Source organism: Erithacus rubecula (assembly GCF_903797595.1).
Source record: "Erithacus rubecula genome assembly, chromosome: 19".
NCBI lineage: Eukaryota > Metazoa > Chordata > Aves > Passeriformes > Muscicapidae > Erithacus > Erithacus rubecula.
The window spans coordinates 3,758,813-3,771,608 of record NC_136671.1 but is presented as its reverse complement, the minus strand read 5'-3'; the positions used below and the strand labels follow the sequence as shown (position 1 = coordinate 3,771,608).

Below are 12,796 nucleotides of genomic sequence, written 5' to 3'. Positions count from 1 at the left end.
GGGGTGGGACACACCTGGTCCTAAGGAGGGGGACGCAGGCTTGGCAGGTTCCTGATGTCCATCTGGAGATGATGGAGAGGCACCCTGAGATCCAGAGGCTGGCTGGGGGTGTCCCACCCTGTGCTGGTCCCACTCTCATCATGGTTTTTCACACTCCAACCCCACAGGTTTCCCTCTTCCCTGCTCAGGCACAGTGGAGCCAGTGCTGATGTGGGCATCCCCATCCTTTATGGACCCAAACAAGGGGAGCACAGATCCTGCCCCCCAGTATCAGCCCCTGCAGCTCCCTCACACCAGGACCAGCATCCTGAAGCTCCTGAGCCCTTTGGCCTGGGATGCACTTTGATATGGGGACAGGCAGAGTGGCACACTTGGGTGCTGGGCTATGTCCAGGCTGAGAGGTCAGCAAGAAGCCTTGCAGGGGAAAGGGCCATAAAACAGGTATTTGTCCCTAGAAAGACGTGAATTCCCTCTTGCAACAGTTTGATTCTGCATTTACCAGGCCGAAGATGCTGCAGCAGCCGTGTCCTGTCACCATGGGAGGGCTTTTCCCAGCTTGGCACACTGTACCCATTGTCCCGTGGCTGCTGCTGCTCCTTCACCCTGCAGGCCACTCCCCACTCACTCCTTTCTCGGGAAAACCAGCTTCAGTGTCTTGCAAGATCCCCCTCCTGCCAGGCAGGGCTGGCTGAGCCAGGGAATAATTGGTAGGTGCTTCTGGAGTGCCACGAGCAGAGGACACTCACAGCCTTTGTTTATGGACTCTTGATGATAATGAACACTTCCAGAGATAATTACTGACTTTCTGCCCTCACAGTAAACCTGCTTGGCTGGGGAATGGGTGAGGGTGGGAATGGGGTGGATTGAGTAAAACCAGGCTCTGGCTCTTCCCACCAGGTACAAGCCAAATAAGAAAAAAAAGCAAACAAAAACCCACAACACTCAACATTTATAGAAAAATATTTGTGCAGCTCCAGGACAAGCCCAGCTTTCTTCTCTCTACTAGGGGGGAACAGATTAAAACTTAATCCTAGCTAAACACATTTTCTCCTTTCCCTCCCTTGGGGTACCTTCTGCACACTCACAGCTTCTTCCTGCTGATCCCTGCTTCCCTTGGCCCTGGGCTTGTCCTCAACAGCAGCCCAATGCCCACAGTGGATGTTCACCAGAGCAGGGACCCCTCTCTTCTCTCTCTACCCTCGAAATCAAAGCCTGTGTTATGGAGGGGATGAGGGCACAGAGCCCTCTAAATGTGGGAGAGGGAAAAGCAGGAGAAGGCATGGCTGGAGTTTCTCTGTCCCTGAGCCAGGTGGGTTCCTCTCACATTTCCCAGGGGGGTGTGGATGCTGAGGGGGGGTTAGGAGGGTTCTGGGTGTTTAATTGTGGGGTACAGGGGTTGTAGGGCTGCAGGACCAGGTGTGGCAAGCAGGGCTGGGGGCCAGCAGCCTTGGGGAGAGCCTGGTCTGCAGTCCCCTGTGCACAGGGGGGAAGCCCTTTGTATCACTCAATAAAAACCCAAATGATGAAAGAAGAGCTCTTTAAGGAAGAAATTCTTAATATTTTGTGTGATTTTTATTTTATTTTATACTATTATATTTTCTAGTATTAATAGGTTCTGATTAAGAGGAAAAAGTGTCATTATCCTTTAAGTCCCAGCTTCCCTGTTCCCATCCCAGGATTCACTCGCTCTGCTATAGTTTATTGCAAACATTTGAACCTGGCAGGGCCCCACGTTGCAGCTGGAGCTGTAAACAACCCAGGCTGGCATTTATGGCACTCCCATGGGTGAGTAACTGAGAGCTCTGTGCTGCTGGCAAACAGTGGTCCCACAGGGCAGGCAGCACCTCCGGGGGCTCTGGGGATGCTGTGGCCATGTCCAGCCCCATGGCACCAGTCCCACAGCCCCCACAGGGCCACCAGCCCCAGTGCAGAGACGAGCTGCCAATGCCACGGGTTAACAGACACACCAAAAGTGCACAGCATCCTTTCTGCCTATGATAAAGTGCCTTTTCTGGGTATCTTGTAATGCTTTCTCAGGCTGTTTATTTATGAGACAATTTATTACTGCACAGTTATTCTGTAGCAGGGAAGTCTATTCCTGGGAGCCTCTGTTAACCGAGCCAATTGCTTAATTGGCTCACTGATGTCTCCACAAGGTACGCCAGGAGAGAGGGCTCTTGTAATGATCGCAGCCCTCCTCCTGCCCACACACCACCCGTGCTGCTAATTTAATAGTGCAAACATTTATTATTCCTTTTATTTGGGACTTGTGTTAGGGCGATTAGAGCCATTCTGGGATGAATGGTGGAAGGGGTGAAATGCCCTGGGGTGCTGCTGGTTGCAGCTGGGGGTGCTTGGGCTCGTCCTGCAATGCCCAGGGGATGGGGATGCCTTGCAGGGTGTGTGGTTACTGAGGCACCAGCGAAGGGTTGGGGCTCACAGTGCTGAGCTGGGAGTTGGGGCTCCTGCCTGACCCTCACCCCACGTTTAGGGTCCATTCACCAAGTCACAGCAAGACTGGGGTGTGTGTGTGCACTTACACCTGATCTCTATTTACTGAGTTTAATGTGCTCTGAAGGGAAACAGGTTCCTGTGCTCTGTAGAAATGACTGGAAGGGCCAGAGGAAAAGCAGTCCCTGTCAGTTTCCAACTGCAGGAGAGCACTGGGCCACTGGTGCCTGTGTGCTGTGTGTGCCTGCTTTCACAGCCCTCTCAAGCCCTGTCTCCTGCTCCTTCTGCCCTTTTTGGGTCCCTGGAGGATCCCCGCTCTGACACCTCTTGCCCACGGCTGTGCAGCGTGCCCTGGACTTGCACAGAGCCGCGGCTCCGAGCCGGTCTTTCCCGGGGGGAGCAGCCTCGCAGCGAGCATCTCTGCAGGAGCGCTGTCCTTCCCTGTCGGGTTTTTAGGCATTGTCTGGCAGAGCTGACAGCGTTGCTATAAGCCCAGCTGGATCCGTGCCCGCTGTCCCCGCTGCCGCTTCCCCAGCAGCCCTGTCCTGGCTCCCGTGGCCCCGCGGCACAAAGCCCAGCCCGTGTGCCAGCGCTGCTGCGGCTCGGGAGCGGGGACAGCGCTCCTGGCCCCGGCTGCCGGCGGCACCGAGAGGGCGAGGAAGCAAAACGGGGCAGGGAAGGAGGAGTTGGCAAGCAGCGGCACCAGAACGAGCCTTCTGCTAATGTTGTATTTGTCGCAAAGAAGCGATTAAGTTTCCCCATGATTTTCCTCCTTCTCCGGCTCCCACCGCCTATTGTTCCTGGCTCCATTATCCCCCCGCCGCTTACATAAACGTATCATGCGGGTTTCTGAGGCACAATAGAGAGAGTCTCATTCATCCAAGGTCACCAGCTTCTACTTGCGCTTCAAAGCATGTGGTAGAAGAAGCGTTTTCTCCTAAAGACGTTTTTATTGTACTCAGCGCAGAGGCTGAGGGAAATCGCAGCGCTGCACTCGCACCGCCCCAGCTCTTCTTCCCTCCCCACGCGGTCCTGGCGGGTCAAATCCTGCCCTGGAAGGTGAGGAATCGTTTTCTGTGCTGATTGGGATCCCACTGTGGGACTCCCAGCCTGTCACTGCACTGGAGCCAAGAAACAGCATGCTCCATCCCTGCCCCTTCCCAGTTAAACAGGAAGGGAGGTGGAAAGAGGTGGGGGAAAAAAGGGGTTGTATTTCAAATTCTCTGTCCTATATGGGTCTCGGTATGGACGAGTTACAAAGTGGTCTCTACGGCCTCCTGCTGCTTTCTCCCTCAGCTGTGGCTCCAGGCTCTCCTTTTCTTTACTCGTGTCTGGCTGGGACTGCACAAACATGAAGGCTACTGGCAGCCTCTGCGGGGGGACAGGGACTCGCTCTGCCCTGGAGGGTGTGTGCCCGCAAAGGGCAAAGCGCAGCCTGCCTCCGATCCAGCAGGGAGCTGGAAGCGGATGATGAGGAATGATGAGGAATGATGGGGAATGATGAGGGATGATGGGGATGGCGCACGGACGATCCCAGGGGTGCGAGGGGGGGGAAGCCCCCCAGGAGCCGCCGGGAGGGGGTGAGCGGGCAGGAGCCGAGCGGGTGCCCCGGAGCCGCCCCCTCCCCGGGCTGGGCTGGGCTCCGGGCTCCGCTGCGGCGGGGGCGGTGCCGGGGAGGGTCCGGCCCCTCTGCCCGCCCCGCCGGCACAAAACGGGAGCGGGGGCGGCTCGGCCGCACTCCCCGCAGCGGGCAGGGCTGCGGGCCGGGCGGAGCGGAGCGGGGGATGTAGCGCTCAGCACCGCGGACAGCGGCGGGACCGGCCGGGGGTGCCCGTGGGTCTGGGGGCCATGGCCGGGGTGCAGCAGGGCGAGAAGCAGCTCTTCGAGAAGTTCTGGAGAGGCACATTCAAAGCCGTGGCCACGCCGAGACCCGAGAGCATCATCGTGGCCAGTATCACCGCCCGCAAGCCGCTGCCCAGGTAAGGGCTACCGGGGCGAGGGAGGGGGGCTCTGGGAGACCCCAAGTCCTTCTTCACCTCTGTTCTCCTTCCCACCATAGAGTCCTGAGTGTGTCTCCCTGCCACCAGCAGTTCGTGGCTGGGGCACCCTCCCCGCGCCTGAGGCTGGGGGATGCTGGCTGGCTGAGCCCCCTCCCTGGGCAAGTGCTGTGTTCCAGAGCACAGCAGGTTTGGGAAACTCTGGCTCGGTGGTGCTTGGAGCCTGGGAGCTGTCTGGGTCCTAAGGGAAGCCGGGTGAGGGTCTGCAAAGCACTAGCTGGGCTACGGGGAGGGGACAATGGCGGAAAGTGTGACCACCTCCATCCCCGCGGTGCAGAGCCCCGGGCTGTGTGTCCTGCTGGCGGCCTTGTCTCTGTGTCAGCCCTTCACCTGGGACCCCTGAGAAGGTGAAGCCTGGAGAGGGAAGCAGCCCCCTAGGGCTGGACCCTGCCTTGTCACCCAGGGGAGGCTGGTGGCCCCAGGGTCACACACTGCACGCAGCCTGGTCACTGCCATGGAGCGGGACAGCTCTGGGGATGGGGTCCCCCACGTCCCACAGCCAAGCAGCCTTGACTTTGCTCATCCAGTACCTGCCCTGTCCTGCTCCAGGAAAATCAATGTTTTACCAGATGCTGAGCAACAGAGAAACCCGTGAAAAGAGGCGAGGGGGCTGCAGGTAACCTTTGAGCCTCTCCACCAGGCTGTCACACTGGCAAAGGTCCGTGTGGCTTCCTCACAGCCATGCACACTCTAAATTAGACCAGCTTTATTTTGCTGATTGTTAAGAATATCCTGTTTGTGCTGCTTTTATAAAGACAGGACGCTTTTGCTGCCTCTCCTCTCTCTTTGCTGTTTTTTCTCGGGTGACTTCTGCCCAGCTGGTGTGGGGAACCAGTCAAAGTTCCGTGGAGGTGCTGCATCTGTAGAGGAGAGGGCTTGGTCTGCAGCAGGATGGGTGTTGGGGGCTCAGCCTGTACTAGGGAGGAGAGAGATCCTTTGGAATGAGCCATTTCGGATGCTTCCCGTGCCAATGGAGGCTGTGAGCCACAGCAGCAGTGGGGATGGGGGTCCTGCCCCTTGTGCAGTGTGGGGGTCCCTCCTGCCTCTGCAGCCCAGCTGCTGAGCGGGAATTTCTCCAATCTCTCTGATTTCTGTTAATCTGGGTAAGAAAATGGGAAAAGCATGGTTTTGGTCTCCGATGGAGAAGGGCAACTCTTGTTTCCACAGACAGTGGTTGCAGGGCTTTAGCCTTTCTGGAGGAACCACCGTGTTTTTCTCCATCCCTGCATCAGGCATGGCTGGTACCTGAAGGGCTGAGGGCTGGCTTACACACATACTCCTGCCTGAAGGTGCCTGAGGGAGCTTAAATATCTTGCAGTTGGAGGTGTACTACGGCAACAAATTCGGGTTTGGGGGGAAATACAGCCAACCTGGGTGTCAGGAATGATGCCTGGCTCTGGCTAGCCAGCAATTTGGATTGCACACACATCCCGGTGGGGCTGAGCACCGCGGCTCGGGATGTTTGCAGATCTATTAAAAAGTTCCCAGATGCGTGCACCTCTCCATGCTGTCGGTAGTGACAGCTCCGGTGGGAGTGAAACACTCGGGAGCTCTCGGCACACAGCTTGGCTTTGCACCTCGGCATCGGCAGGTGCGGGCTGTCTCCGGCCATCAGCAGAGCCCGGCTCCTTTTGTCCCCTCGCGGTGTGCGCTGCCGGCGCGCCCGGGATGTTCCCTGCGCTGTGACAGCTGCGCTCAGCGGGGCCAGCCCCGGGGCACTCGCTGTGCTCACCCTGTCCCAGGCACCCAGGGGCTCTAGGGCACAGAGATGCTGTGGTTCCCAGCTCTTATTCTTGGTCTGTGTATCCCACAGGGCTCTGCCAGCAGCCCGGAGCTGCCGTCTGGGCAGGATCACACCTCTGACATGCCAAATCTCACACCCCCGGGGCTTTGCAGCAGGTCCCCACTGGGCTGCACAGTGATGTCCCCAAGCTGGCACTAGGCTTGTAGTGAAGCAATAGCCAGAGCCAGGCTCCTGCTCCCCATCTGTGGAGAGAGCAGACCCAAGGCTTGCAGCAGCTCCTCTCGTAGTGGTTTCCGTGCCTGGCTCCTCTCTGGGTTTGTTTTTCCGGAAGGTTTTGCTGCGCCACTGCTTGGATCAGCCTCTCCTCCCTGACGATATTCCCGGCTAATTTAAGAGCAAATTACTGTGGTGCCAGAGAGGAGATGTGGAGACCAGTTAGCCAAATGAAATATTAAGATGACCATCTGGATTCCTGTTTTCTCCCACACTTGACAGCTGGTCCCCTGCAAACGCTCTGCCCTGGATCCGGCCCCGTGCTTCCCACAGCAGTGGAGACACTGCTGTGGTTTCTAGGCCAGCACTGCCCACCTCCCCATCAGTTTTTATTGTTTTACAGTTTTCCTGTGCCCTTGTGGAGGGTCAAGAGGCTCAGCTGTGGCATGGTGTGTCCATAGCCCAAAGCCATCCCTACAGGGTGCCCCGAGAATAGCTAAGGGCTCAATCATATATATTTTGGGGCAGCAATGGGGTTCCCTGTACAGAAAGGTATTTTTTCTCCTTTGCCCCATCACTCACCACTAACTTCCTGCTGGTTCTGCAGGTAAAGCCTCTTCCATCTAAATTCCCATCAAGCTGTCTTGGAGGTTTGGAGGGTTAAAGCTCTGCTAAGCCCATAGCTCATCCTGGAACAAAAGAGTACATTAATACCTTCCCTCCTGCTGGGGCTGGAGGGGCCCTGAAATCCAGCCCCCCAGACAGCTTTGTGCCCAGAGCAGAGCTCTGCCAAAGTAAATGGATTATTGACCAGTTTGCAGTGTGAAAGGAAAAACCAAGCTGATGGGAAAAGGGGCTTTTCCAATTAACCTTTTCTCACACAGGGCCTGGTGGGGCTTTGCTGTTCAGCTGAGGGTGAGGACTGGGTGGAGAGGGGAGGCTGGGGCTGACCCAGAGCTTGCCTTTGCAGGGGAATTGCTCCAGCATGTGCAAAATCCCAGTGTGGGATTTGAGGAGGTTTTGTGCCCAGTGTGCAGGGGAGGGATAGGGTCAGCGACAGGAACCACCAGCCCTGCCCTGAGCCCTTCCACCAAACAGGGAAACCTCAGTCTCTCCCACTGGAACACGAGAATGGGGCTTTGGCTCTGGTGAACTGAAAATGCTTTTAAATTCTGCAGTGTTAAGGTGGCACCGGCCTCTGCCCAGCCTTTGGGGACAGGTGTGAACACCACACTCTGGCCCCAGCCCCAGAGCAGCATCTGCTTACCTCCCTCTGGGCTGGGCTTTTGTCTGCCTCTCTTCCCTGGCTGTGACCTCAGCCACAGAGTGGGGCTGGGAGCCCTGTCCCACCTGGAATCCTGACTTCTCCCAGCACTGCTGAGAATTTCATCAGCACCAGCACCGGGACCTGGGGACATCCAGGCGGGAGATGTTCCAGGGTGTCCCAGGAACTGGAGCTGGTGGGAGCCTGCTGGCTTCTGGGATGATTCTGGAAGTGGTTTAGTTTTCTGCTGCCACACTGCCAGCCACAGTGCTGTCGGCATGAGCTGCCCTGCCCCCAGAAACCCAGCCAAAATCCACTTTGGGCACTCTGGGCTGGGGCCTGTGTGTGCTGGTGTCAGCTCCTGGGGCAGCCGGTGATGCCGAGTGAGCAGCTCCTGCATCCCTCCCTGCCAGATGGTCTAAGTGGGTCACATCAGGGCAGCGCTGGGGATTTGTGCTTTAACCCTTGATCCCCCGGGATGCACCGTGCACGGAGGGGGAGGGATGTGCTGCTGAAGTGGGATTAAGCCGTAGTTTGCCACTGCGGGTGAGCTTGGAGAGCAGTCTGGGTGCTGCTGCAGGCGTGCTGGGACAAGGGTGACGTGTCCCTGCTGCACTGGGACATGGCAGGAGCAGCCACGGCACTGCAGTGTCGGAGGTCACCCCAGCGAGTGCAGAAAGCAGCTGCGGTTCTCCTGTGCCCTTTGCAGTGACTTTTGGCCATCCCAGCCTCTGACTTCCCAAGACACCTTTTGGCACCCGCGAGCCCGGCGGGCTGGCAGCCCCTGGGCAGGGCTGGGTGTGCTTCAGGGTGGGAATCCCGGGCTGGCAGCCCCTGGGCAGGGCTGGGTGTGCTTCAGGGTGGGAATCCCGGGCTGGCAGCCCCTGGGCAGGGCTGGGTGTGCTGCCGGGGAGGAAGCCCCCGCTGGCAGCCCTGCCGTGCGGATGGCCCCACTCCCGTTAATCCTCCCCCTTGTTGGCCGGGCATCTGCTCCGCGGGAAGAGGGGCCGGCAGCCGCCTGGCTGCCATCTGCTGCCTCCATCCCAACGAGCCCAAGTGCTAATGAGCCCGTGGCCCCGGCCCAAGAGGGGGGAGAGGGGCCTGAAAAGAAAAGCGAGGGGGAGAAGAAAAGCCCCTTCCTCGGAGGGGCTGTCAATAGCGAGGCTTTTGTCTGCCCCTGCCCTCCGGCTCCAGCTGGACGGCGCTGGGAGCAGGGAGAGCTAATTAGGCAGCTCGGGAATTGCCGGGAGGCTGGGGGCAGCTGAGTGAGGGGAAGAGCTGGGAATGCCCGCAGGACGCGCTCCCTGCTGCTCGCAGAGCCTTCATCATCCTCATCCTTCTTCTTTCCCTGGCCCTGTCCATCTGCCTCTCCTCTGGGCTGATGCCGGCACTGTCACCCTGCTGGGGAACGCTGTGATTTTGGGGACAGGTCATTTCTGACCTGTGAAAGTCCATTCGAGGACTTTGCTGAGCTCTGCTTGGGGCCCAAATCATGGCTCCAGCTCCCTGCTCGCCAGCAAGAAGACAGGCACAACCTGGCCCTGGTGCTGAGAGTGAAGGGCCACAGCAGCTGCTGAGGAAACACGGGGTGAGCATCTCCCTAAATCCGGGATTTGCTGCTGCCCCACCTCTGGCCAAGGGGGAGCCTGCGGTGTCCACGCTGTGCCAAGGGAAGCACCGTGTCTGATCTCTTCAGATAAGGGATGAAATCAGGTGGAAGGAAGCAAAGGGAGGACAGTTCCACTGGCTGGCTGGAGGATGGTTTTGTAGAAATATTTGATTTCACCCTTGAACAAACCCACTGAAGACACTGCCCTGGCTGTCAGGCAGCCCCATGTTTGCAGATGCTGGGGGTGCTGGGTTTGTGGGGGTACCACTGGTGGAGTCTGGCATCTCGGGGGGCTGTTCTGGCCATGGGGTCCCCTCCCTGGCTCAGCAGCATCCCAGCACTCGCATGAGGCTGTTTGATGGAGTATAGAGAACCAGGCTAGGGTGAAATATGACAATTTAAGCTCTTGCCTGGCTCAGGTAGCAGCACCAGCTCCAGCCAGTTCCCATCCCTGCTTTTATCTCATCCCTGGAGAGGCAGGAGAGCAGGACACTTGAACCCCATGCACGTGTTCACACCCCTCCCGCAAAGTCCTGCTAATGAATATTTAGGGCTCTGAGGCCCTAAATAATAAATAGCAGTGATGACCTTGATGACAGGGATTGCTAAGGAGCTTCTGCCCAGCGCCAGGTCCTGTGGCTGCTCGTGTCTCCTTGCTGTCACCATCCTGCCCCCATCATCTGGGACAGCCTGTTCTGCTGCAGCTTGACCCCAGAAAGGGACTCTGCAGATCCCACTCCCACTGTGTGTGGGTCCCCTCTCTCACCAGGCTCTCTGGGCTTGGGAGGGTTCCCTGGCCTCCTCTGCTCAGCCCCATTCCCACATCTCCATGGCTGGTGGCTGTACTTTTCTGTCCCTCCATTTCTCTATAAGCTGGACTTATCAAATGCAACTCCCACGTCACTGAAATGAAATAATTTCGTGCATGACCACCCTTTCCTTTTCTCTCCTTTTTTTTTTTTTTTTTTTTTTTTTTTTTTTTCCCTGTGGGCACTGAAACCTCTTCATCACAGCAAAGTCTGACCTGGGCCAGAAAATCCCACTAGTGTTTGATCTGCAGAGGATGCCAGGGGTTTTGCCACAGCCTCTGCTCTGGCATGAGCCCCCAGGGGCTCTCTGCTGTTCTGAGACTGCTGTGGGTCTGCTGTGACCCACAGTTCTTCCCTGTGACCCACACACAGCTCCCACCCCCTTGGGTCCTCCTCTGGCCCCAAATCCTTGGGTTTGTTGCTTGGATTGAAGCCCTTTGGCATTGCCAGCAAAGGGCAGGAGAAAGGCCAAATCCTGGGAGCCAGCTTGTGTTTGCAGCCTTGCTTGATGATTTCATAGGTGTTTTCAGAGGCACAGAGGTTGTGGGAGTGGTGGGTCCCAGCAGCACAGCATCCAGAATGGGCTGAGGTGTGGATGTGGCACGTGCTGGCTGGGCCACCACCCCCAGCAGCGTGGCCAGCACAGTGCCCAGGTCTGTGCCACCATCTCCTGCCAAAGGCCACAGGACCCTCTGCGGGACACCGGGTGCTGCAAAACTGGCTTCTCCATCAGCCACTTGAGCTGAAAGCGCTGACAAACACGGGCAGTTTAAAAATAGCGTTTCTTTCGCACGCGGCGGGAACGCTTTCCCTGCCAGCGCAGCGGGGACTGCAGGAAGGGCTTACAAAAAATACTGCAAGTGGCAAAAAACTAATAAAAACTGCACTGGTGTTTGAGGCAGGCTGAGATGAGCCCCTGGTCTGGAGGCAGCAAGGCTGGGGCTCCACCTGTGACCCGTTTAACTCTCCATGTTTAATTTATATCTTGTCATTAATGGAAGAAGAAGCAGCGGCTGCCCAGTCCCAGCCAGGGGCATCTCCTCATTCACCCCTGAGTGGGCTGAGGGGACACTGTGGGCAGGGTCCTGCTGCCTGTGGGGCTGCTCTTCTCTCTACTCCTTGGGAGGTATGGGCTGTGGGGATTTTCTGCTGCTGGGTTCCAGGCCTGGGTCAGGTGCCCATCTCATAGCCCTCAGGGTGGCTGAAATGCTCTGAGACCCGGAGGCAGTGATGAGAAAATGGGTCTTCACTGCCACTAACATCAAATTCCAGCAACCATCATCCCACTAGAATTTGATGGCACTTTGGCAATGGGCTGGTTGTATTGAATTTATCTCTGTGCCCACGTGTGTTGGAGGGTGACTGGAACAGAGTGGGGCAGGAAGCTGGGATTTGAGCTACATTACCATCAGGATGAAGAATTAGCTACTGCCCAGCAAGAGAAATATTTTTGCATTAAGAGAGATTTCACAGTTAAAGAGCTCCTGCTGCATTAATCTGTGGGTCAGCTGGAATGCTGTACAATCCCCTGCCCTCCAAAGCTGTGCAAGTGTGACACCAATCTATAGGGGCATGTAAATATAACAGAACTTATTCTCCACAGCTCCATCAGCTGCAGCTAGTGGGACAACCCTGCTGTGCCAGGGCATGGCTGTGGCAGTTGGGATTTGGGCAGATCTACCCCTAAGACTGCTTTAGTTCAGAGAACTTATTGCTTGTAGAGCATTTGCCCTCTTCAAACCCCCTGCTCTGATCAGAGCCTGGTCAGGATTGTTATGGTGGGGACAAGCAACACAACTGGCTTCAGCACTTCTTTGAAGGAATGGGGGGTTTATTCTCCAGAAAATTCCAAGACTGGCAACTTATAGACAATGAAACCCCAAAGCAACAAAACAAAACAAAAATGTGTCACCTGCCCTTCCCTGTGTGTGGGGCAGTCTCCATGGTTATCCCTCAGCACCCACCCCATCCCTGCCTTTGTCTGCCCATCAGCCATATCTTGACTGGGTCAGAGGGTGACAGTGCAGGGCCAGTGGAGCAGAGGGGCAGGAGGATAAGGCCACGGAGAGGGAGGTGCAGGGGGTCAGGGTGGGCACTGCCAGGGGAGAAGGAACAAAGGGAGCTGTGGTAGGACCCCAGAAATTCAGCCTGACCTGCTGGGGAGCTGTGGAACCCACGGGCTGTCAGCTGGCCCTGTGTCTCCTAATGGAGGATGAGCTTGGTCTCCTGGTGACCTCCTCTGGCCCCTGGGAGTCCCTGTGTGGGGCTGAGCTCTGCTGGACACAGGATATGTTGGCTGCATCTCCTCTAGGATCCCTGGACATCCCCAAATGCAGGGACTCAGTTCTGTCTGGTGGCTGGAGAAACTGTTGACTCGTGTTGGACCAATCTTTGTGCTCTCCCAAACATTTCCCACATGTGGGTCAGGATCCAGTGGCAGTGAAGGATGCTCTTCATAATTTTTGGAGTGGTTTTGGATGTTTTAGTGAGTCCAGACTGCTGGGGTCATTGTCTCTGTCCCTGCCCTCACTGTGAGTGTGGAGCATCTCTGCACCTGCAGGTGCAGAGCCAAAGTCACAGCAGTGGCAGCATGTGCCAGTGGAAGGTTTAACTCCTACTTGTGCTGCCTTGTGGCAGTACTTATTCCCC

At 57.0% G+C, this 12,796-nt stretch overlaps 1 protein-coding gene across 1 annotated transcript in view; it reads left to right on the top strand.

Moving 5' to 3' along the window:
• Positions 1-4,191: 4,191 nt before the first annotated feature.
• Positions 4,192-12,796, top strand: part of SRRM4 (serine/arginine repetitive matrix 4) — a 41,275-nt gene continuing 32,670 nt past the window's right edge. Inside the window, exon 1 of the mRNA XM_079322344.1 lies at positions 4,192-4,430. Coding sequence (XP_079178470.1) covers positions 4,300-4,430 — 131 coding nt within the window. The 5' untranslated portion in view covers positions 4,192-4,299. The remainder of the gene's footprint in view (positions 4,431-12,796) is intronic.